This window comes from Cebidichthys violaceus, unplaced genomic scaffold (genome assembly GCF_023349555.1).
Source record: "Cebidichthys violaceus isolate CVI_PGR_0920_01 unplaced genomic scaffold, fCebVio1.0.p SCAF_103, whole genome shotgun sequence".
Lineage (NCBI taxonomy): Eukaryota > Metazoa > Chordata > Actinopteri > Perciformes > Stichaeidae > Cebidichthys > Cebidichthys violaceus.
Genome location: NW_027176267.1, coordinates 277,501 through 299,229, shown reverse-complemented (window position 1 = coordinate 299,229; position 21,729 = coordinate 277,501). Strand labels below are relative to the sequence as shown.

Genomic DNA, 21,729 nt, shown 5'->3' with positions numbered 1-21,729 from the left:
TGGTTTTTGTCATCTCCATCTTGGTTTTTGGTTGTCACCATCTTGGTTTTTGGTCATCTCCATCTTGGTTTTTGTCCGTCACCATCTTGGTTTTTGGTCATCTCCATCTTGGTTTTTGTCTGTCGCCATCTTGGTTTTTGGTAGTCGCCATCTTGGTTTTTGGTAGTCACCATCTTGGTTTTTCAGCAGTCGCCATCTTGGTTTTTCGGCTGTTGCCATCTTGGTTTTGGCCTTGTTTTTTTGCAACCAGAAGTGTCTCTTTTATAATAGACTACTTTATTATTCAGTTTTTATTACTAATAAAATAATAGCATTAATACTTTTACTGTAACAGAGTATTTTCACAGTGTATTATTAGTACTTTTACTGCAGTAAAAGATCTGAATACTGATACTTTTTGATATATGTGTTGCTACATTTGGATGTAACTTGACCCCAAAGACTGCAAATGATAACCAGATGTTTCAGAAATATTGAGGAGGATCGTCTGTACGAAGGAGGTGAAGGAATTCTTCTCCTGAATTCTTTTGGCAGAGTGAGAGACGTTTACAGTAAATCTTAAAACACTGACTCAACATGCAAATATTGACTCTGTGGACTCAAACATAACTCCAGCTGTGGAAGAAGTAAAAGCAGCCAGTTTGTAAAGTAAAAGTACAAAAAAATGAACTACCTGTTTGGTTTCGTACCAATAATCTCACATTTGGGTTGGAAATACTTAGAATAGTCCGTAAATAATGTGATGTTTTCACAGTGTAACTAATTAAGACTTTATTATGTGTGAAAATCATTGATCACAAATAATCCATCACTTCTCTTTCAGTAACTTTTATTAACATCACGGCCAAATACAGCGACTTTGACAACAGATGATTCCAGACTTTTTATAGGAAATAAAACCTTAAGATTTTTGACATTAGGACCTAAAAAACGAAGTATAACAGGAAAATTAAAGCAAATAAAGAATTAAATCTGATTCCTGAATTTCATCTTAGTTTAAACTAGTTTCTGTTCCAGCATCTCCAAAGCTTTCTCTGCTGCCTTCTCATTGGCTGTCGCCATGGTGGGTGGGTCCTTCATGATGCCCTCCGCCCAGTTCACAAAGTTGGCCATGTTGGCGTACACCCCATAATACCCCGGATACGAGCAGCCCCGCCCCCAGCCGACCACACCCATCAGGAAGTGGGTGGAGCCGTAGAGCGTGACCAACGGGCTCCCGTCGTCTCCGCGGCAACTCTCCTGGCGACCCTCCAGGTACCCGGCGCACAGCATGTTGTCGGTGAAGTTGAACTGGGCTCTTTGGGAGCACTGGGAGTTCTGGAGGATGGGCACGGACATCCTCCGGAGGACGGGGGAGACCGGGGCGACGGGGACGCCGGACTGGTCGGCGTTGCCCCCCGAGGTCCTCTTGCCCCAACCAGACACGGTGTGGTAGCGGACCGGCAACAGCTCCCACCGGGCGAAGTCTCCGGTCGGCAGGCAGACGGGGACGACGTCACGGTTCAAGGTGACGGGACGACCGAGCTGCAGCAGAGCGATGTCGTTATCGCCCGTTAACGGGACGTAACCTTCGTGGGCGAAGGCCATGGAAACAGGTAACTTCTGTTCTGAGCCATCTTCTACGTCCAAGTTGTGTTCACCTGGTTACGGAAAAGACACCGTTAAACGAGACATTAATAACATCAACTTTAGAAAACAACTTTACAAACAACTTTACAAACAACTTTACAAACATTTTTACAAACAAGTTTACTAAACAACCTTACAAACAACTTTACTAAACAACTTTACAAACATTTTTACAAACAACTTTACGAAACAACTTTACTTAACAACTTTACAAACAACTTTATATAAAAATGTTTAATTTATAACATAAGAACTTTATAAAATAACTTAATAAAAAACATAATAAAACTACTTTACAGAACAACCGTACTAACTTAAGTTACACTGATCTGACCAGACAGTATTGATTAGTTATTAGTTAATAGTTACCGGCCACCACAGTGAGGCTCTGAGGGTTGTTGCCGTGGATACAATGGGCAGCGGTGACGACCCAGTCTGGTTTGATCAGAGCCCCCCCACAGTGACTGTTTCCATTTAACTGAACCAGAACCTGAAGGAAGGAAGGAAGGAAGGATAGAACACTGCTGGTCAGACTAACATGAAATCTGAGGTACTTATTGATTGTCCCCAGAGGATGATCCGTGACCATCTTGGTGACTCTTTGGCCCTCTAGCACCACTAGAACAACATAATTAGCCTCTAGGAGGCGCTAGCTGCTCTTTACCTGCCAGGGACACCCTCCTCTGGGACACTGGTTTCCTCCCACCAGTCTGGTCTGACCCACCACAGACTGGTTCAGACCTGAGTCCTGTGGAGGCAGCTGACCACACGGATACTCCACTGAAACACACAAATACACAAAAACTGTAAAGAAGTACTGAGTACTGTGATGTAAAACTAGTAATACCGCAGTGGAGTAATACTCTGTTACAAGTAGAAGTCTTAAGTAAAAGTATAAAAGTATCAGCATCAAAATATAATTAAAGGACCAAAAGTAAAAGTACTCATTCTGCAGAATAATATATATTATTATTACATTCATGTTTACATCACTTTAATGTAATAATTATATATATTATTACATTAACGTACTCCTTATATTTTAATACAATAATACATCATCATTTATTAGTTGATTAATAATCTAAATCTATAAAGTAACTAAATGTAGAGCAGTAAAAAGTACATCTACTCTGAGAAGTAGTGAAGGAGAAAGTACCTCAAATTTGTACTGAAGTACAGTACTTGAGTACTGTACTTAGTTACTTTCATCACTGTTTAACTGGAGGATTAAATATTTGATTTAGAGGAAGTTACTTTATTGTTAAACAATCATCCATTAGTTATTATATATTTAATGTTTTAATGATCATTAAATGAATATTAATTTAGTTTCCTCTGTTTCTAGTCTGCTACCTCCTGCTGGTCACCTGCTGGACTCCCTCTACGTGAGTACACAAAGGTAGATGTACTACTCACAAACTGACTTGATCACAGTAAATACAAGTAGTATTGGTAGTATTGGTAGTTTTTGTACCCTGAGCGACACACTGCCGTCCGTCTTCTCCCAGTTTGAACCCGTCGGCACAAAAACATCTCCGTCGATCTGCTGAACCGTCACAGAAATGTTCACAGTGTCCGTTCTGATAGAGACACTTCAGAAGGTCTTCAACCACTGAAAGAGAAGGTTCAACACACTTAACAATATAATAATACCATAAGATATTCATTCATAAGATAACGCGTCCACTGACAATATTACTAAACATCTGATATGTGAATACATGTGTTTTCTCTCTATATTTTAGGATAAATGAGTATAATTCATATTCTTTACCAGTCTGACAGTATTGTCCTTCAAAGCCTTCGGCACAGTAACATTGGTAGGACGTGTCCAGGTAGACACATGTCCCGTTGTTATGGCACGGGTTCACCAGGCAGGGGTCCCGACCTCATGAAAGATATCATTATTGCTAATATGAGGTCATACATAAAGCGTACAAGAACCTGAATATGAGATAAAAGAACCTTTGAACTCTCAAAGTTCAGCAAACAGAAGAATGAGGATCAATAAGTGTTCAGGGATTCATCAGTACTGAACTAATCAATACACTGATCAGTGTTCACAAACACTAAATATATTTCAGTCAAAAGATATTGTTCAAACTTTATTCTGCTTCTCCACAAATATTAAAAAGTATAAGTACAAACTACCTTTTTAATGTTAATGTGAAAATTGTAACAACGAATGGTAAATAATAAACTAAGTAAAAGTAGTTACTCACGTTCATACGTCAGCCAGAATTGTTTCTGCAAAGAAATAAACATGAATATGTTTTATTATATTTATGTCCAGTTTACAACTATGTTAGTATATTATCAATAATAACTGCACATGTTCTAGTGTATTATTAATAATAACTGCACATGTTCTAGTGTATTATTAATAACTGCACATGTTCTAGTGTATTATTAATAATAACTGCACATGTTCTAGTGTATTATTAATAATAACTGCACATGTTCTAGTGTATTATTAATAACTGCACATGTTCTAGTGTATTATTAATAATAACTGCACATGTTCTAGTGTATTATTAATAATAACTGCACATGTTCTAGTGTATTATTAATAACTGCACATGTTCTAGTGTATTATTAATAATAACTACACATGTTCTAGTGTATTATTAATAACTGCACATGTTCTAGTGTATTATTATTAATAACTGCACATGTTCTAGTGTATTATTAATAATAACTGCACATGTTCTAGTGTATTATTAATAATAACTACACATGTTCTCGTGTATTATTAATAATAACTGCACATGTTCTAGTATATTATTAATAACTGCACATGTTCTAGTGTATTATTTAAAAACAACACAAATAAATAACAAAAGTTTGAACTCTCAGGGTTGAAAAAGTAAAAGGTCCAGAAGGTTTTCATTTTCCTGTAATAACTCAAATCTGGTTTTAATTTCGTACAAAGTGCTGTGACTCCACAGAGGCTCTCTGGGTGTTTGATGGTTAAACAATGAATACGTTTCCGTCTCACCGTCTGTCCGTCGTCTTCAAACACTTCCCTCGCCTCCTCGTAGTCACAGATCTCCTCCACACATTCCCTCTCCAGGTTTCCTTTTTTCAGCTCCTCCAGGAAGCCGCTGTTGGCTCTCCGCCATCTCTTCAGCACTCTGTCGGCCTCGTGCTTCTCTACAAACACTGAATCATAAGAAAACATCTTTTACTCCACTTTGTTATCACAGGTGCAGCAGGAAACGTCATAAATAAAACCAAAAGATTCTGTTTTAATCTGTCACAATAGTTTTTATTGAAGGAAAGAAGAACAGCAGTGTTTATACCTCATTAACATGCTAATGACATGCTAATGACATGCTAGCATGTCTTACCTGCAGCAGCAGTGATGGCCGACAGTAAAACCCAGACGCAGCAGCAGCTCCTCAGCAGCATGATGAGTTCAGAGTGACTCAACAAAACGGGGACAAACAGTTTTAGGCTTCTGTTGGTTGACGCCCACAGACCCTCTGAGCTTCTAACCAGGTCAGTAAACACATCAGCTGGTTATCAGCTGGAAGTACACATGTAGTACCAGTTAGAATATCAGCAGTAACAGTTTAAATACTCCATAAGTACGCGATACACAACATGTGTACATGAAGGATAAAATGACAAACAAAAACACATCATTCAGAGGTTTTATTGTATTCATACAATGAAGATGCAATTTGATTTACAGTTTAAATACTTTATTACATTATGGAATAATTAAAATATTTATATGCAGTAATAATTCATAAAACAAAAGATGAATAAAGACGTCTTCCATTTAATGATGAATTAAAAAGTATTTTTTACTCTTCCCATCAATATCTACTGCAACATTCACTGTTTACCAGTGTGTTATTTTAAAGCCAAGCTACTTTAATAGAATGGAAGTCATAATAATATTAATAGCTGAAAGTCTGCTTTTACATAAAACATGAACCTCCATCGTGGACCTTCAGGTCGTCCGGTTGTGTGTTGAAGCCTCGCTGGCGTTCGTCGGCAGGTTTGCGGTGGCGGTCCGGTTGTGGATCCAGTCCAGGTAGTTGGACACTCGGGTGTAGATGCCGTAGTTTCCCGGCCGGGCGCAGCCTTTCCCCCAGCTGACGATGCCCAGCAGGAATGCCGCCTTCTTGTACTCTGTCACCAGCGGGCCGCCGCTGTCGCCTTTACACGAGTCCTCCCGGCCCTCGATGTATCCGGCGCAGAACATGTTCTCCGTGAGCGACACGCCGCTCTCTTCCTGGCACTGCTGAGTCCGGATCCGTGGCACCCTGAGCCGCCGCAGAATGTTGGAGGTGGGTCCGTCCTCCCCCCTCCTCCCCCAGCCGCTCACCGTGTGCCGGCCGACCGCCCAGAGCTCGCGCTCGGCCAGCAGGCGCGTCGGCAGGCAGGCCGGCACGGCGTACGGCGTGTAGACGACGGGCGACGCCAGGCGGAGGAGGGCCACGTCGTTGTCGGCGGTGATCTTCACGTAGTCCTCGTGCATGAAGATCTCAGACACCTGGACGAGCTGCTCCGTGCCCTCCGTCACCGCCGTGTTGTGCTCACCTGGCGGACACATTAATGGTTTTAATGGTTTTAATAGTGGAACATGTCTGTCGGTTGTCAACCGAGGGATTCGTACCTGCGACCACCTTCAGGAAGCGAGCATCCACGTCCTCGAGGCAGTGAGACGCTGTGAGGATCCATGTGGGTTTATAGAGAACTCCTCCACAGAAACCTTTGCCTTTATACACCAGCAACACCTTCAAAACACAACCGATAACTTGTTTTATTACAACACAGAAGAGGTCGTGTTTTATACATTTAAAACGTGGAACTACCAGAAGATCTTTCATTGGCTCTGATGGTGATTTTATTAAGTAGCAGTCCCTGTTTTTCATAAGACTTTTGTTTATTTAGTCTTTCCACCAGAATCTGGTTCTGATAGAACTTCAGAGATTTAGTCCAGTGAAGTAAAGTCACAATCACAGGCTGTACAGTAGATGAGTGACGTTAGACCTCAGCGTACCTGCCAGGGGCATTCACCTTTGGGGCACTCGGTTCCTCCGACGATCCGAGCTCGAGAGTCGAGTTCCTCAGCTTTGTTTTCTCCGTTCAGCACCGGCACCATGCCGCACGCTATCGCCTCTGAAACCACGGAAACATTTAATATCTTTAGCGTTAATATTCTAATGAAACAGCAGAATATGAAGCAGATATTATTTCTGTACTTTGACAGAACATTAAGTGTTTTCTAACTTTAAATGTGGTGTTCCACAGGGATCAATGCTGGAGCCTCTTTAGTTCTGCATTTACATGCTGCCACTTGAAAAATATACAAATATAGATTAAATTACAAAATGTTATATTAGATGAGTTCAGGAATTTAGGACTGATTGAGACCAACTGCAGCCAGTTTAAACGTTATTAGAGAAGCGTTTTTTCTGCTGATGCATCGACGCATTCTGACAAAACAGACATAAAACCAGAAGTTTCTATTAACATGAAGCTCTCAGATGTTCAAATTCTAAACATTTTAATACTTTTTAGTCCTGTTTCAGTCAGACTGGCTCTTTTATTACCATTTAATAATGATAGAAAACCTGTTCCACCAGTAAACAAAATAATGGATGGAAATATAAGACATAACTCAAAAATACCTCTTGATATGCAGCTCTGTCCGTCAACATGCAGGAAGTAGCCATCTGCACACGAGCAGTTAAGTCTTCGTCCTCCCTCGCCTTCATCACAGAAATGGTCACAGCCTCCGTTCTCCAGCAGGCAGCTGTCTCGAATCGTCCTGAAGTCTAAAATGTTTAAAATGGTTCTCCATGAAACAAGTTGTTCACTTGCTGCAAATTCAATACCTTAGTTTTTAAACATTTTAACCCTTTTTATACAATTAAATATGACATCCTTCTCAATGTATCAACATTAAATAAGTAATATTGACCGAATAAAATAGTCAGAAAGGTTTCCTTATGCAGACGACACACAGCTGTACTTGTTGAAAATATATTTTCTCTTCTATGCAGACGACACACAGCTGTATTTGTTCAAAATAAATGTTCTCTTCCATGCAGACAACACACAGCTGTACTTGTTAAAAATATATTTTCTCTTCTATGCAGACGACACAGCTGAACTTGTTAAAAATATATTTTCTCTTCTATGCAGACGACACACAGCTGTATTTGTTCAAAATAAATGTTTTCTTCTATGCAGACGACACACAGCTGTACTTGTTAAAAATCTTGAGAACTGTTGGGCCTTTAGGTCAGTTAGTTTGCTGACAAGTAAATCTGTGTGTCGTCTGCATATAAGATACTATATATTTATTATACTGCCTAAATAGAAAGTACAATAGGACCAAGAACAGAGCCCTGAGGTACTCCAGAGCTCAAACACTTTAACACTTTGTGTTAGTTTCCCCGCAGACCAAGAATCCAGATTCGTTTTTAAGGATCAGTTGTTAATTTTGCTCACCGAGCTCACAGTCGAGTCCACTGAACTGGGGGAGGCAGAAACAGGTGTAGGACGAACCCTGAGGGGAGCAGCTGCCGCCATTCAGACACGGAGTCAACTTACAACTATCTGGAACTAAACGACGACAATACAGTGATTATAATAAACAACAATAATAATAGTAGTAGATCACAGTATCCAGGTGTTTAAGAACGAACTAGATCGATCTGAGTACGATCTCCAGTAACCAGGACACTTGGATAAAATCTGTTATGAGAAGACTTTAGTAACTTTTAAGGTAAAAACAGATTCAGTCTGTCGGTGGTTTGTATTTTGTTGCCGTACTTTATTAGAAAGCTCTCAGTAGAACTTGTTAACCAGATTATCAATTGTATTGACTTTATTTTGTTCATTCAACCTTTATTTGTACACGGTAGTCCAATGCTTTTACCATAAATCACGTAGACGATCATTAAAATGTATAAACTGCAAATGAAAGATAATAATGAAACCCAAAAGCATTGAACCAACAATAACTAACATTTGAACAAGACATTTCACTTAAGGGAAATTTGTGTTTTATATTAATTTACAGCACCTCAGCGTCCCACAACAGATGTAATTTAAAGTCTGGGTTCTGGTAGGATGATGGCCCTGGATCAGGGTTGGAACCATCATTAGCATTGGTTAGCAGCTAGCATGGCGAGACTTTATACTGGTATGAGATTGAAACAAAAGGTGTGGTTGCTTACGGTTGTACGTGCTCCAGAATTCGTCCTGAGGAAACAGACACACAGATATTATATATATATATATATATATATATATATAAATTTGTTTTACGGTAAAGGATCAGGTCTAACCGTGGTCTCGGTGTGTTCGAACACCTCCCGGGCCTCCTCATAGGAGCATCGCTCCTCCAGACACTCCCTCTTCAGATCCCCCATCTGTAGCTCCTCCAGCCAGCCCGAGTTATACCTCCGAGTCCGGACCAGGACTCCGTGGGCTCGATCCGGATCCAGGAAGACTTCCAAATAGAGAAGGAAGAGTTCTTATAGCTGCAGAACTAATGACGTTCAACCTCGGCTGTCCTTTATGTTCAGTACAATGACGCTAAACAAATTTTAAAGTAAAGTAAAGATACAAGTTTTCTTCTACTTGAGTACTTCCTCACCTGAAGCCGGCCGGCAGCTGGAGAAGCTAAAGACGAAGGTGAAGAAGACTCTCAGCCACATAGTTGGACTTCACAGTTGGCTGCTGTGCTGCTTCTTTGTGGATCCAAAGGTGCAAAGTCTGGTCCACCCCCCCATCCATTGATCACATGTTCCCAATGGAAATACCCCGTCTGACTAAATGTGACCCCCTCGAAATGTCCAGAGAATTTCCTCCACTTTTGCCTCCAGTTCAGATAAAAACAACATCACATTCACATTTCTACCTGTTTGTTCTGATACAGGAACGACACAAGACAAATATACACATGTTAAATCGTGTTCTGGGTTTTTTGTCTGACGGGGGGGGATGTTTAGCTTAGCTTAGCACAAAGACTGGGAGCAGGTAGAAACTGCTAGCCTAACTACATCAAAACTAGAAAACTACAACTACTGTTGATATAATGCTGCATTCATGTCATACAGGAGTTCAGACAGTTCTCATGAGTGTATAAGTTGTCATTTGATCCTAACAACAAAGTCTTAATGAATCTAAACTTCACAAAACCAACTCACATTTAGATATTTGCAGCTGTACTGCAAGAAATAACATTTCTGTTTTAATGAAACAAACATGAATACAGAAAGTTCTCTGTCTTTATTTATTTCACCAGAAGTAATAAAATAATCCCTTTAGATCTCAAACTGAATCTGATGAGACAAAATGATGCAAATGACAAAATCTCCAGCATTTGTATTAGTACACATAAAACTTTATCTTGTGGTTCACATCTCGGGTTTGTGGACCCGGACCACTTTTCAGGTGGTGGACGTGACGTCCTGGATCCAGTCCAGGTAGTTGCTGACTTTGGCGTAGACCCCGTACAGGTTTTCATCGGCACAGCCCCTCCCCCAGCTCACCACGCCCGTCAGGAACCAGGTCTTCTTGTAGCGCGTCACCAGAGGGCCGCCGCTGTCCCCTTGGCAGGCGTCCCGGCCGCCAGACTTCAGCCCGGCGCAGAGCATGTTCCTGGTGATGTTGAGCCTGGTGTGGAGGCGGCACTCCTGCAGGAGGACCCTCGGCAGCGTCGCCCGCTGGAGGATTCCGGCGACGGAACCGCCCAGCAACAGGCGGCCCCAACCGGACACGGTGGAGTGGCGGACGGCCGACAGCGTTCGGCTGAAGGTGCTGTTCTGCGCGGGGAGGCAAATGGGAACCACGTAGCGTCCCAGTTTGACGGGGCGGTGCAGCTTCAGCAGGGCAAGGTCGCTGTCATAGCTGGTCTTGTTGTAGCCGGGGTGGATCCGCACTTTGACCACCCACCGCCTCTGCTCAGTCCGCTCGTCCACGTTGAGGTCATGTTCACCTTTACGGGGACAGAACCTTTTGACACTGGACCTTTTCTATCAAGTGAACTAGACTTTATTTACAACGTAACTTTGTTATTCTTACCGACGGTGACGTTGAAGATGTCGGACGGTTTTCCCCAAACGCAGTGAGCTGCGGTTAGAATCCAGCGGTCGGACAGAACGATGGCACCGCAGCTAAAAGCGTTACGCTCAGTCAGCAGAGCCTGAGACCAGCAAAGATACAAGAAAGATCACGAGCAGCATTTACGATGGAAAGGTCTGCAGACCTTCATCACCACATGTTGACTCTAAAGAAACCAAAGGTAACACCTTCATGTTCTTACCTGCCACGGACAGTGACCTTTAGGGCAGATCTCCCCGTTGACGACCCTTGGGCCAAAATGTATCTGAAGTCTTCCACAGGACACAGGATCTGGACCAGAGACACAAAGACCGTCACTCAAGAGCTCGTCCCCACCTGTTTCCTACAGAGGGGCCGCTAACGTGTAGCCACTTAGCTACTGGGGATGTTGTTGGGTTTGTTGCTAGGTGGTTTCTAAAACATGGTTGTCAGTGTAGTTGCTTTTCCATGTGGCTCCAAAGTGATTGCCAAAGCAGCGACTGGTTTTAATCTTTTACTCAAGTAAAAGGATCATAATACGTCTTCAAACCTCTGTTGCTATGTTAATCAACATGTTGCTAGGATGCTAATATACTACAGAAGTCTGAGCGTCAGTTTTCTGGTCCCTGACGCCTCTGACGAGCTCTAACGAGCTCTAACAAGCTCTAACAAGCTCTAACGAGCCTTAACGAGCTCTGACCTTTGGGCTCACAGGTGCTGGCGTCCCGATGCAGACGGTAACCCGGAGCGCAGAAACAGACGTGAGGACGATCCGGAAACTGTCGGCAGAAATGTTCACACCCTCCGTTTCTATAGCGACAGCCGTGTGACGTCACACGAGCTGCGTGGAGTCACAGAAACAAAACAACGTTGTTCATCACGACTTCTTCAACAGGAGCCGGTAAAACATAAACGCTGCGAATACCTTTGTCACAGTGGGATCCATGGAAACCAGGTGGACACTTGCAGACGTAGGTGTCGACCTGTCGGGTGCAGGTGGCTCCGTTCTTACACGGAGACGACAGGCAGTGGTCCACCGCTGCAAACAGGAAGTAGTGTTTTAACAGACAGGTACAACAATAATCAGTATATTTAAATATAAAAGCTGGAGTACCTGTGTAGAGCCTCCAGAAGGCCTCCTGAGAGAAGGAAACACAAGTTAACTCACAAAAAACCAGCACCATGAATCACACTTTTGAGTCTGAACCGACCAGCTGCTGAGGCAGAGCGAAGATCTCCTTCGCCTCCTCGTAGGAGCATTTCTCCTCCTGACACTCGCGCTCCAGATTTCCTCTCCTCAGCTCCTCAAACAGGAAGTTGGCTCGACGAGTGCGATGCAAGAAGACGCTGGCCTCGGGTCTGCTCACGAACACGTCTCCTTTATTCACACAACACGGCAAGAAGGAAGTATTGAAAGCTTAGCATGCTGGGACGTGCAGTGAAATCCGTGGAGCGTGTTACCGACTGTGGCCACAAGAGGGTGACAACAGTTTGATTGACAGCTCCAACGATTAGTCATTATTTTTATTTAAATTAAGTTTTATGGTCTCAGGTTTTCAAATGTGAGAATTCGTAGTTTTACATAATTGTAAATGTAATATTTTGTGAAGTCAAAGTTTCATGCCTCAAAGTTGCATTCTCTCTAATGTCCATCAGGGGGCGACTCCTGATGGACTATGAGAAAATCAAGATGGAGACGGTCAAAAACCAAGATGGAGACGGTCAAAAACCAAGATGGAGATGGACAAAAACCAAGATGGCGAAAAACCAAGATCGACCGGTGATTCAGAAGTTGAAGTTTCAGCTCTACTTATGCTAAGCTAACATTAGTGCTTATGCTAGTACCTCATCATTTATGATAGCTTAGCTAACGTGCTAACATAACTTGATCAACTGTTCAGAGAATTTCACAGTGGAGAGAAGTGAACTACTCTAAGTCTGATATGAAAACTGAAGAAGAAGAAGATGATGAAGAAGAGACCTGACACTGACCTCCAGGAAGCCCAATGCATGCTGGGATAGAAGCGATGAGGAGTCGAAGGAAGAAGAGTCGCCTCGTTTCTCTGCTGATGGACGCCATGTTTGTTCTGATCAAAGGTCAGAAAAACACACAAAACCCTCTCTGTGTACAACAGTACAAGTACAAGTAGTATCAGATAAATGTACTTCAAGTGTCAAAAGTAAAAGTACTTGTGATACTCCTTTATTATAGAACAGTTTTTATCACTGATTCATGAAAGAGTATTTTAATATGAAGACGTACTTTACATAGTTGAATACTAGTACTAGTAGTACTGCGTCATATACTATAAGTGTCAAATAAAGTAGTATTGCAGTAAGAAGTACTTTATTTACTGCTGAGATGAATAATTTATATAAAGGTTAAACACAGAAAAGTCTTCAGTAATCTATTAATAAACTATTAATAAGCGGCTCAGAAAACTAAAATATGAATAATATACATTATATAATATGTGACTTTATTAAGATAGAAAAACAAAAACAGTGAAAATTCTTCATTAAAAATGTTTCCAGGAAACAAAAAGCAGAATAAATGATCCTCATTGTTTTTTTTCATTTTAACTTCATTAAAGGATGAATTGAGAGAATAAAGTACTTTTATTGAAGACTTAAATGTTTCATGATTATAAATAAATGTTTGACACATTGTTCAGAGTACTCAAATGGGTTTTATTTGTTACTGATGGTTATCATTAAGGATAAATACATTCATGAAGTATTATTTCATTCCACACAAACACATAAACAAAGGGAAACATTTTTGATGTTCAAATGAAAATAATAAATTAAATAAAGACTTATTTTGGTAATCTTGTCACTCCATGTCCTTCAGGATGTCTGGGATGAAGTCCTGGGCGTCTCTCAGCTGGTCCCTCCACTCCGGTGGGACCGCCCCCCCTGCCCCCAGAAGGGCCCCCAGCGCCGCCCCGCGGTTACAGTTCTCACCTGGAACAGGAAGTCAACAACCAGTTTCAGTTGGTGGAACCGGGACCCTAAACCTGGACTCAAAGCTTCTGTACGAACCTCCACAGTTGGTGTTGGTCAGGATTCCGCCGCCGACGTCGTCGTGGAACTCGTGAGCCAGATAGAACAAGCTGGACAGAGCTCCTGTTGGGTCACAACAAACAACACGTCAGAGCTTCGTCAGCGGTCACATGACCGACTCAACAGGATCACATGAAGCCGGGTTTGACCTTTAGTGTAGCAGGCCAGGCCCAGGTAGTTCACGGCGCTCTGGTGGACCTTCAGCTGCTCGTCAGAACCCCGAGGGAACCTGCAGCACAAAGACAGGAAGCTCTTCAATGAGCTCAGCTTTTATTGTGGAAGATCTGCAGGAAGTGGCGACGAACAAGGGTCACTAAAGACCATGAACATAGATCACTAAAGACCACGAACACGGGTCACTAAAGACCACGAACACGGGTCACTAAGGACCACGAACACGGGTCACTAAAGACCACGAACATAGATCACTAAAGACCACGACTTGACTCTCTGGAGTCACATTCATTTCTACTTGTTTCACTTTTTCTTTCAGATTCATAGATTGTCTAAACATCTTATTTTTGATCAACTAATCGATTGAAACGGTTCAATCTTTTCGTGCCGGTGTTGGGTTCGTACCTGGCCGCCTTGCGTCCGTAGCTCCGGCAGTCCTCCCAGGCGTCCAGCCTCTTCAGAGCGCGCTCCGCCTGCTGCCGGACACTGGCTCCACCCAGAACGGCGTGCAGCGCCCGGCTGTAGATCGACACGTACTCGGGCACCTTCGGGTGGGGGTGGGTGAGCTTCACAAACTCCACGGCTGCTGAGACCTGGAGACGGACGAGAGGTCAGACAGAGAACATCCTCTTTGTGTTTAAAGGTGCGTTAGAAACCCACAGCTTGCTCCTCATTGGCCGAGGCGGACAGCAGGATGAAGGGGAGGATCATGGGAAGGCAGCCGATGGCGTCCAGCTGGCTGTCTGGAAACAAGGAGCTCAACTTTTGCCGGCTGCGTTTTTCTGCGAACGCCAGAACCTGAAAAACAAAGAGAGGTTCAGTACTTAAGAAACACAGCTGGTGGTTGTTGTGTGAGGGTGCGTTTGTTTTACCTGACGGGGTGAGGTCGGCCTGCTGTCCTGCCAGCTGGAGAAGAAGGAGCGGTGGGAGGACTCGGCGTAGGTGTCGCGGTGGGAGCCGGGAGTCGTCAGGAAGTGGACGTAGTCCGACAGGACAGCGGCTCGGGCGTCTGGCTGAGAGACGTCGCCGAAACATCCACCGACGAGAGAGCGGGCGACTCGGAGGGAACAGAGGACATTCAGGGTGTTGTCCCCGGACTGAAGACCTGAAGACCACCAACAGAGATCACTGAAGACCTGAAGACCACCAACAGAGATCACTGAAGACACTAAAGACCACCAACAGAGATCATTGAAGACCTGAAGACCACCAAAAGAGATCATTGAAGACACTAAAGACCACCAACAGAGATCACTGAAGACCACCAACAGAGATCACTGAAGACCTGAAGACCACCAACAGAGATCACTGAAGGCACTAAAGACCACCAACAGAGATCCCTGAAGACCACCAACAGAGATCACTGAAGGCACTAAAGACCACCAACAGAGATCACTGAAGGCACTAAAGACCACCAACAGAGATCACTGAAGGCACTAAAGACCACCAACAGAGATCATTGAAGACACTAAAGACCACCAACAGAGATCCCTGAAGACCACCAACAGAGATCCCTGAAGACCACCAACAGAGATCACTGAAGGCACTAAAGACCACCAACAGAGATCATTGAAGACACTAAAGACCACCAACAGAGATCACTAAAGACCACCAACAGAGATCACTAAAGACCACCAACAGAGATCACTGAAGACCTGAAGACCACCAACAGAGATCACTGAAGGCACTAAAGACCACCAACAGAGATCACTAAAGACTACCAACAGAGATCACTGAAGACCTGAAGACCACCAACAGAGATCACTGAAGGCACTAAAGACCACCAACAGAGATCACTGAAGACCTGAAGACCACCAACAGAGATCACGAAAGACCACCAACATAGATCACTAAAGACTCCTCAGGATCAGTACTCGGTATCAGTATCACTAGTAGTACTCTCAGTATCAGTACTCAGTATTTGTACTCAGTATCAGTGTAGTATCAGCATCAGTACTAGTACTCAGTACCTTGATGGTAGTGGACCGAGCCTTTGGAGGTCTTCCACAGGTCCAGTTTGTCGTGGAGGATCACGTTACCGACCACGTCGGGTCGCTTGGCACCGGAGGACCAGGCGGTCCGACCGCTACCGGCTGAAACACCAGAACAAAAAGTGTCCCGTTAAACCACAAGAACATAAACAGGGTCTCCAGGTCTTGATGAGGTCCAGATCTTCGTACCGGTGTTGGAGAGGCTGAGGATGCTGGATGGGTGCCGGTCTCTGGGGGACGTGAAGCCGGTGATCCAGCCTCCGAAGTCCCTCCTGATGTCGTCCACGTCGTAGTACCAGTGGACCGGCATGGACATGGAGTCACCCGCACACATCCCCCACAATGCACTGCTCACCGACCGCCGCACCTGAGTCATCTCGGCTGCACCACAACAGAACCTGTTGTTACCTGAAGTTACGTGTATTCTATATATTTAATAAGTACTAACAGAACTTCATGTTGCATATTCTGTATATTTAACAAATACTCAGAACTTCACATTACGTATTCTATATATTTAATTAAGTACTCACAGAATGTTGTATTCTGTATATTTAATAAGTACTCACAGAATGTTGTATTCTGTATATTTAATAAGTACTCACAGAATGTTGTAATCTGTATATTTAATAAGTACTCACAGAATGTTGTATTCTGTATACTTAATAAGTACTCACAGAATGTTGTATTCTGTATGTTTAATAACTACTCACAGAATGTTGTATTCTGTATATTTAACATAGTATTTATAAAATAACTCACCTCTCGCTGTGGTTTTATGTTCTTAATGATTCCGCATTTTTAAACTTGCATAACTTTATTGTTACACTGTTACAAAACTACACCGGAAGTTATACGGTGGCCGATTTAGGTCAACTCAAAAAGCGAATAGTTGCGTTAAGTTTTGTTTTCTCTGCCCTGAGTAAAGACTACCAGGCTGATATACACTGCCACCAACGAACAAATACTTGCTATAATATACTATAATAATAAAAACAACGTAATCAACAATTTTACACGCAAAAACAACGTTTCTTGTGATACAGAAGATCAGAGATCAAGAGACGAAAAGCTGCCTGGAAAACAAATCTAAGGGACAAGTTGTCCAATTTCTACGGTGGCCGTTGAGCGTCATTATAAACGGACAATACAACTAGTCATGTAAACGCGAATGTGTATTACCAATGCTAGTAAGATGCTAATGTTAGCATATTAAACGTTAAGTTGTACTCAGCCGGTCAAAGAGTCACGAGGAAGTTCCGGTTGTTTTAATCGTAGACTGTAAATAAGATAATAATGGAAGCTAACAGATAGCTAAACAAGCAAACAAATCTGATCGAGCCGTCAAAGCTAAGCTAGCTGGTTGCTAGCATGCTAACGTCTGTCTCAGTGATGGAACTGGAGGAGAATCTAGATCCTCATGAAGTCGGTAAGAACTCGTGTTTATACTTTATTACTTTATTACTGATTGAGTTTATGTTAAAGCCAGGTTTGATGTAGACCAGGTCTGATGTAGTCCAGGTCTGATGTCGACCAGGTTTGATGTAGTCCAGGTTTGATGTAGTCCAGGTCTGATGTCGACCAGGTCTGATGTAGACCAGGTCTGATGTAGTCCAGGTTTGATGTAGACCAGGTCTGATGTAGACCGGGTCTGATATAGTCCGGGTCTGATGTAGTCCAGGTCTGATGTGGTCTAGATATTTAAATATTCAGGATTCATTTAAATATATTTTTGTCTTTCAGAGAGAGCCAAAGCCTTCTGGTCCGAGGAGGACGTGGACCAGGTCTTCAATGATGTGTTTGTGTACCTGGACCACCTGAAGAGGGTACTGAAGAAGAACACAGCGACAGACAAAGGTGGGGCCTCTTGGTTCTTCTTCTTTGGTGGTATTGAAGTGGACTTCCTGTTGGTCTGACGGTGACTTCCTGTTTGTGTGTCAGAGTACGTTCAGGGTCTGAAGCTTCTGGAGAGTCTTAACGGTCCTCCGGTCTCCTCTCAGGACTCCTCTGTGGTCCAGGTGGTCATCGGCTCGGGTAAACACGGGCTTTTATTCTGAAACTTAACTGCGTCGCAACAACCAAGGATGGAATATGTTTCATGGCTGAATTAGAAGTTTAAATTAATAAATATTTCTGCTTAAATAAAGAACCTGTGTGTCTTATTTTGGTGGGGTCTTCCTGTCCAGATGAGCTGTTCCCGGCTGACTCCTCCCTCTCTAACGGGACGCCCTGCTCAGCAGCTCCCCCTTCAGGCCGAGAGGAGCTGCTGCCTCCTCTGACTCCAGTCCAGCTGCAGTACGAGCCTCACTCCTGCTGCAAGGTACACAAGTACACACTCTGTGTACTATATACTGTGTACTACACACTGTGTACTACACACTGTATTGTTGTTTCCCTTCAGGCCTGCCTGCCCTCTTTACCCAGCATGCCTCAGTGCACCCCTGCGTTCTGGGGTCAGAACCCCCTGAAGGTTCCGCTGCTCTGCGGCTTTAAGAGGCTGAGTGCCGTGCCGCTGATGATGTCACTGAGAGGAGGAGGAGACGAGGACGAGGAGGGGGAGACGTTACCTAACGACCCAGAGGACGTGGAGGACTGGGACGTCCTGTACAAGGCCCCGTGTGGACAGGGTCTCCGGAACCACGAGGACGTGATGCGTTTCCTTTTGGCCACCGAGAGCTACGACGTCCTGCAGGTTTGTGATAACGCGATCAGGGACAATCTGAAAGGACCCCACTGTCAGAGTACAAGTACTGTGACTGATGTATTCTTATGTATAAAGTAGTAGAGTAAATGTACTTGGTTGCCTTCAACCCTCCAGGTGGACTTCTTCACCTTTAACGCCTCGGTTCAGTTGGACCCGCCCCCTCCGACGGGCCCCCGGTGCCCAGAGATGGACCTGAGCCGGGGGTTAGAGCCCACGCCGGTGCAGCTGTGCGTCGGGGACGGCGGCGCTCGACCCAACGAGTTCCGCTACCGGAAGGACCGCTGGCCGCACGGCTGCTTCCTGACCCGCGGCCCGGCGCTGTTCCACGTGTGCTGCGACTGCACCGACGGCTGTGCCGACGCCAGCCGCTGCGCCTGCGCCGCTGTGACCGGAGGAGGGCGCCGCTACGACCACCACAGGCTGCCGAACCCGGTCCCCTCAGGGTGAGAACCCGCTAACTAAAGAACCCGTTCAAACAGGAAAAGACCTCACACTGATCCTGAATGTCCTTTAGCGTGTACGAGTGCGGCCCGTGGTGCGGCTGCGACCGGACCCGCTGTCAGAACCGGCTGGTCCAGAGAGGGATCCGAGTCCGCCTCCAGGTCTTCCAGACCGACGGCCGAGGCTGGGGCGTCCGATGCCGCGACGACCTGGACCGCGGCACGTTCGTGTGCGTTTACGCAGGTGAGACACGGCCAATGGTTGAGATGTTAGGGTTGCCATGTTTGGGTTGCCATGTTTGGGGATCTTTTATAGTGAACGGGTGACATTAAACACCTCGCGGTGTGTTCAGGTGTCACCCTACAGAAGAGCCAGAATCCTGCCGAGCCGTTGCCCCCGAAGCTGACGAGGTCCGACCTCCCGTCTGACGACGAGGTGGAGGTGGTCACCGAGTGGCTGCCCCCCCCGGTGCTGGAGGGGCGGAGCACCGTGCTGGAGCCCCCCCGACCCACATCGCCCCCCCTCCACGTCCCCGTGATCCAGAGACCCAACGACGCCGCTACACCACAAGACCGAGACCAGGTACTTTGTACTTTAGTACTGAACTCAAGTATCAAGTACTTGTACTGTACTTTGTACTTCTACTACATAGAACTAACTGCATTTCTATAATGGAGTAGAAATACAGCAGTACTACAAAACATATATATATACATATAAATATATAAAGGTGTAAGAGAGTGGGACATTTTTGATTGTCTCCACACGGCTCTCAACATGGCAACAGCTGAGCTGGCAGTTAGCAGCTAATAGAGCTAACAGTCAGCGCTAACGGTGCTAATGTGCTAATAGCGCTAACGGTGCTATCAGGGTCTACCTGAGTCTACCTGAGGGGGATCAGGTAAACTCAATACTTTGACTTTCTGTCTCCAGACCGTTCTGGTCGGCGCTCCAGAGTCTCCGTCTCCTCCTCCAGGTGAGTCAGGTGACCCGTCTCCTCCTCTGGAGAAGGAGGTCGCCGTGAACGGCGTGGAGACGAGGAGGAACCTGAAGAGAGCGACGGAGACGGTGGAGGACGTCTACTTCCTGGACGCCAGCAAGGAGGGAAACGTGAGCCGCTTCCTCAACGTAAGACGATTACTTTAATAATCCTGAATGTGTGTGTGTGTGTGTGTGTGTATTTATATGTATATATATATATATATATATATATATATACACACATACATATATATATATATATATATATATATATATATATATATATATATATATACATATATACATATATATATATATATATATATATATATATATATATATATATACACACTACAGGAGAGATGGTTTATCTGACACTCTGCTCCCTACAGCACAGCTGTCAGCCCAACCTGTTCGTCCAGAACGTCTTCACCGACTCTCACGACCCCGGCTTCCCCGTCGTGGCCTTCTTCACCAGCAGGTGAGGAAGAGGAGGATGGTGTTTTTGGTGGTGTTGTTGGTGTTGTTGGTAGTCGTAAACGTTTTCTGTCTCTCAGGGTGGTGAAGGCCGGCACTGAGCTCACCTGGAACTACTCCGTCGACTCTCAGAGTAAACAGGAAGTGCCCTGTCTCTGTGGTAGCAACGGTTGCCAGGGAGGGTTCACCATCGAGGATCAGCTGTGTGGGGTGTGTGAGGTCAAAGGTCAAGGTGACTCACAGTAACCCCCCCACCACCAGGTCACTTCTGTGCTTTTTATGTTTTTATAAATAAATCTACTCAATTCATAAAAATCTGTTCAGCTGTTTTATTTTGAAAGGCTGTCATACTGTGTGTTTGTGGTTTCAGAGTTAGAATTTGTGAGACTTTTATTTTGTAAAATGTGTTTCAAGTATAAATGTCCATCTCTAAAGCTTTTTTTATTTTGAAACCACTGCAGGAAGTATGGGAGGATTTTGTTTTTTGACTGCCACTAAATCTTTTATTTTGAAACTTCTAACTTCATTTGTAACCTGTCACTTTAGATTCTAGGATTTATTACTTTCATCATAAAACACAGGAGTGCTCCGTGAAATGTTTACTGAAAATAAATAAAAATAGAATATAGACAATAAAATAGAACAAAATGTATTTAAAAGTATCAATAAATAAAGATATAAAGAAAATAACTAGATTATATTCACTATATATATATATCTATATATATATATATATATATATATATATATATATATATATATAGATATATATATATAGATATATATATATAGATATAGATATATATGCATACTTATATACAGTGTGTGTGTAAAACGATTTGGTTTTATTTATCATCGATGCTTTTATTTTGAAGGACTTCCTGTTGTACCCGTTTTCCTGTTACACCCGTGACTGCGGCTTTTACTTTGAAACTCCGCCCGGATCCCCGCGTGTTGTTTACATATATATATATTACGTCATTGTCTTCCGGGCTCACACCGACACTGAATCCGACCATGAGCGCTCTTCTGCGGGCTTCGTGTGTGCTCCTCCTCGGCCTCCTTTGGTCCTCCTCCTCCTCCTCCTGCAGGGACCGGGTCCGGGTGCGGATCCCGCCTCACGACCAGGTGGCCCGGGTCGCGCGCTTCGTGGCCCACCAGGTGGACTGGGCCTCCATGGCCACCGTC

At 44.0% G+C, this 21,729-nt stretch overlaps 6 protein-coding genes across 11 annotated transcripts in view; 2 read left to right on the top strand and 4 right to left on the bottom strand.

Moving 5' to 3' along the window:
* Positions 1-812: 812 nt before the first annotated feature.
* On the bottom strand, positions 813-5,083 carry f7i (coagulation factor VIIi). The gene is made up of 8 exons (XM_068730678.1): positions 4,983-5,083; positions 4,631-4,794; positions 3,855-3,879; positions 3,407-3,520; positions 3,107-3,244; positions 2,294-2,409; positions 1,999-2,119; positions 813-1,640 (listed from the first exon to the last, which is right to left on the bottom strand). Exons 1-8 carry the CDS (start codon positions 5,041-5,043, stop codon positions 997-999), a joined length of 1,383 nt encoding a protein of 460 aa, XP_068586779.1. The 5' UTR covers positions 5,044-5,083; the 3' UTR covers positions 813-996.
* Positions 5,084-5,274: 191 nt separating this feature from the next.
* f7 (coagulation factor VII) lies at positions 5,275-9,367 on the bottom strand. The gene is made up of 8 exons (XM_068730691.1): positions 9,260-9,367; positions 8,949-9,112; positions 8,838-8,862; positions 8,107-8,220; positions 7,281-7,427; positions 6,650-6,768; positions 6,263-6,383; positions 5,275-6,186 (listed from the first exon to the last, which is right to left on the bottom strand). The coding sequence occupies exons 1-8, from the start codon at positions 9,318-9,320 to the stop codon at positions 5,594-5,596; spliced, it is 1,344 nt and encodes a 447-aa protein (XP_068586792.1). The 5' UTR covers positions 9,321-9,367; the 3' UTR covers positions 5,275-5,593.
* A 446-nt stretch (positions 9,368-9,813) lies between these two features.
* On the bottom strand, positions 9,814-12,790 carry f7l (coagulation factor VII, like). Its single transcript, XM_068730669.1, has 8 exons — positions 12,700-12,790; positions 11,919-12,085; positions 11,822-11,846; positions 11,633-11,746; positions 11,408-11,548; positions 10,931-11,019; positions 10,690-10,810; positions 9,814-10,603 (listed from the first exon to the last, which is right to left on the bottom strand). The coding sequence occupies exons 1-8, from the start codon at positions 12,785-12,787 to the stop codon at positions 10,056-10,058; spliced, it is 1,293 nt and encodes a 430-aa protein (XP_068586770.1). The 5' UTR covers positions 12,788-12,790; the 3' UTR covers positions 9,814-10,055.
* A 590-nt stretch (positions 12,791-13,380) lies between these two features.
* LOC137887527 (uncharacterized) overlaps positions 13,381-21,729 on the bottom strand; it is an 11,448-nt gene continuing 3,099 nt past the window's right edge. Inside the window, exons 1-9 of one of the 5 annotated variants that reach the window (XM_068730625.1) lie at positions 17,747-17,940; positions 16,128-16,319; positions 15,918-16,040; positions 14,820-15,052; positions 14,608-14,745; positions 14,353-14,540; positions 13,923-14,002; positions 13,753-13,836; positions 13,381-13,674 (exon numbers count right to left, since the gene is read on the bottom strand). In XM_068730625.1, coding sequence (XP_068586726.1) covers positions 13,544-13,674; positions 13,753-13,836; positions 13,923-14,002; positions 14,353-14,540; positions 14,608-14,745; positions 14,820-15,052; positions 15,918-16,040; positions 16,128-16,314 — 1,164 coding nt within the window. In that variant the 5' untranslated portion in view covers positions 16,315-16,319; positions 17,747-17,940 and the 3' untranslated portion in view covers positions 13,381-13,543. Of the gene's footprint in view, positions 13,675-13,752; positions 13,837-13,922; positions 14,003-14,352; positions 14,541-14,607; positions 14,746-14,819; positions 15,053-15,917; positions 16,041-16,127; positions 16,347-16,700; positions 16,909-17,440; positions 17,941-21,729 lie in introns of those variants that run through there. The other 4 variants (XM_068730616.1, XM_068730608.1, XM_068730600.1 and 1 more) reach the window with 4 other exon arrangements.
* setdb2 (SET domain bifurcated histone lysine methyltransferase 2) lies at positions 17,278-20,856 on the top strand. Of its 2 annotated transcripts, none has more exons than XM_068730580.1 (11): positions 17,278-17,367; positions 17,682-17,795; positions 17,880-17,972; positions 18,125-18,258; positions 18,340-18,630; positions 18,757-19,085; positions 19,157-19,326; positions 19,436-19,665; positions 20,017-20,211; positions 20,457-20,545; positions 20,622-20,856. In XM_068730580.1, exons 1-11 carry the CDS (start codon positions 17,310-17,312, stop codon positions 20,785-20,787), a joined length of 1,869 nt encoding a protein of 622 aa, XP_068586681.1. In that variant the 5' UTR covers positions 17,278-17,309; the 3' UTR covers positions 20,788-20,856. The 2 variants fall into 2 exon arrangements, with proteins under 2 accessions (XP_068586681.1, XP_068586688.1); XM_068730587.1 differs by having other exon boundaries at positions 20,462-20,545; positions 20,622-20,741.
* The window catches only part of creg1 (cellular repressor of E1A-stimulated genes 1), a 2,473-nt gene continuing 2,255 nt past the window's right edge, over positions 21,512-21,729 (top strand). The window contains exon 1 of the mRNA XM_068729940.1: positions 21,512-21,729. This exon is cut by the window's right edge and continues 159 nt beyond it. Within this exon, the coding sequence (XP_068586041.1) occupies positions 21,559-21,729 (171 nt within the window). The 5' untranslated portion in view covers positions 21,512-21,558.

Coding starts and splice junctions, on each gene's coding strand:
- f7i (XM_068730678.1), bottom strand. CDS start 5,043: ATGCTGCTGAGGAGCTGCTGCTGCGTCTGGGTTTTACTGTCGGCCATC. Junction 4,795..4,982: donor GGCCATCACTGCTGCTGCAG/GTAAGACATGCT, acceptor CTTATGATTCAG/TGTTTGTAGAGAAGCACGAG. Junction 2,120..2,293: donor GAGGAGGGTGTCCCTGGCAG/GTAAAGAGCAGC, acceptor TCCTTCCTTCAG/GTTCTGGTTCAGTTAAATGG.
- f7 (XM_068730691.1), bottom strand. CDS start 9,320: ATGTGGCTGAGAGTCTTCTTCACCTTCGTCTTTAGCTTCTCCAGCTGC. Junction 7,428..8,106: donor TGGACTCGACTGTGAGCTCG/GTGAGCAAAATT, acceptor TAAACATTTTAG/ACTTCAGGACGATTCGAGAC. Junction 6,769..7,280: donor ACAGAGCTGCATATCAAGAG/GTATTTTTGAGT, acceptor CCGTGGTTTCAG/AGGCGATAGCGTGCGGCATG.
- f7l (XM_068730669.1), bottom strand. CDS start 12,787: ATGGCGTCCATCAGCAGAGAAACGAGGCGACTCTTCTTCCTTCGACTC. Junction 11,847..11,918: donor TCGCTCTGCCTCAGCAGCTG/GTCGGTTCAGAC, acceptor TCCTTCTCTCAG/GAGGCCTTCTGGAGGCTCTA. Junction 11,747..11,821: donor CTTCTGGAGGCTCTACACAG/GTACTCCAGCTT, acceptor TCCTGTTTGCAG/CGGTGGACCACTGCCTGTCG.
- setdb2 (XM_068730580.1), top strand. CDS start 17,310: ATGCTAACGTCTGTCTCAGTGATGGAACTGGAGGAGAATCTAGATCCT. Junction 20,212..20,456: donor ACGTGAGCCGCTTCCTCAAC/GTAAGACGATTA, acceptor TGCTCCCTACAG/CACAGCTGTCAGCCCAACCT. Junction 20,546..20,621: donor GTGGCCTTCTTCACCAGCAG/GTGAGGAAGAGG, acceptor TCTGTCTCTCAG/GGTGGTGAAGGCCGGCACTG.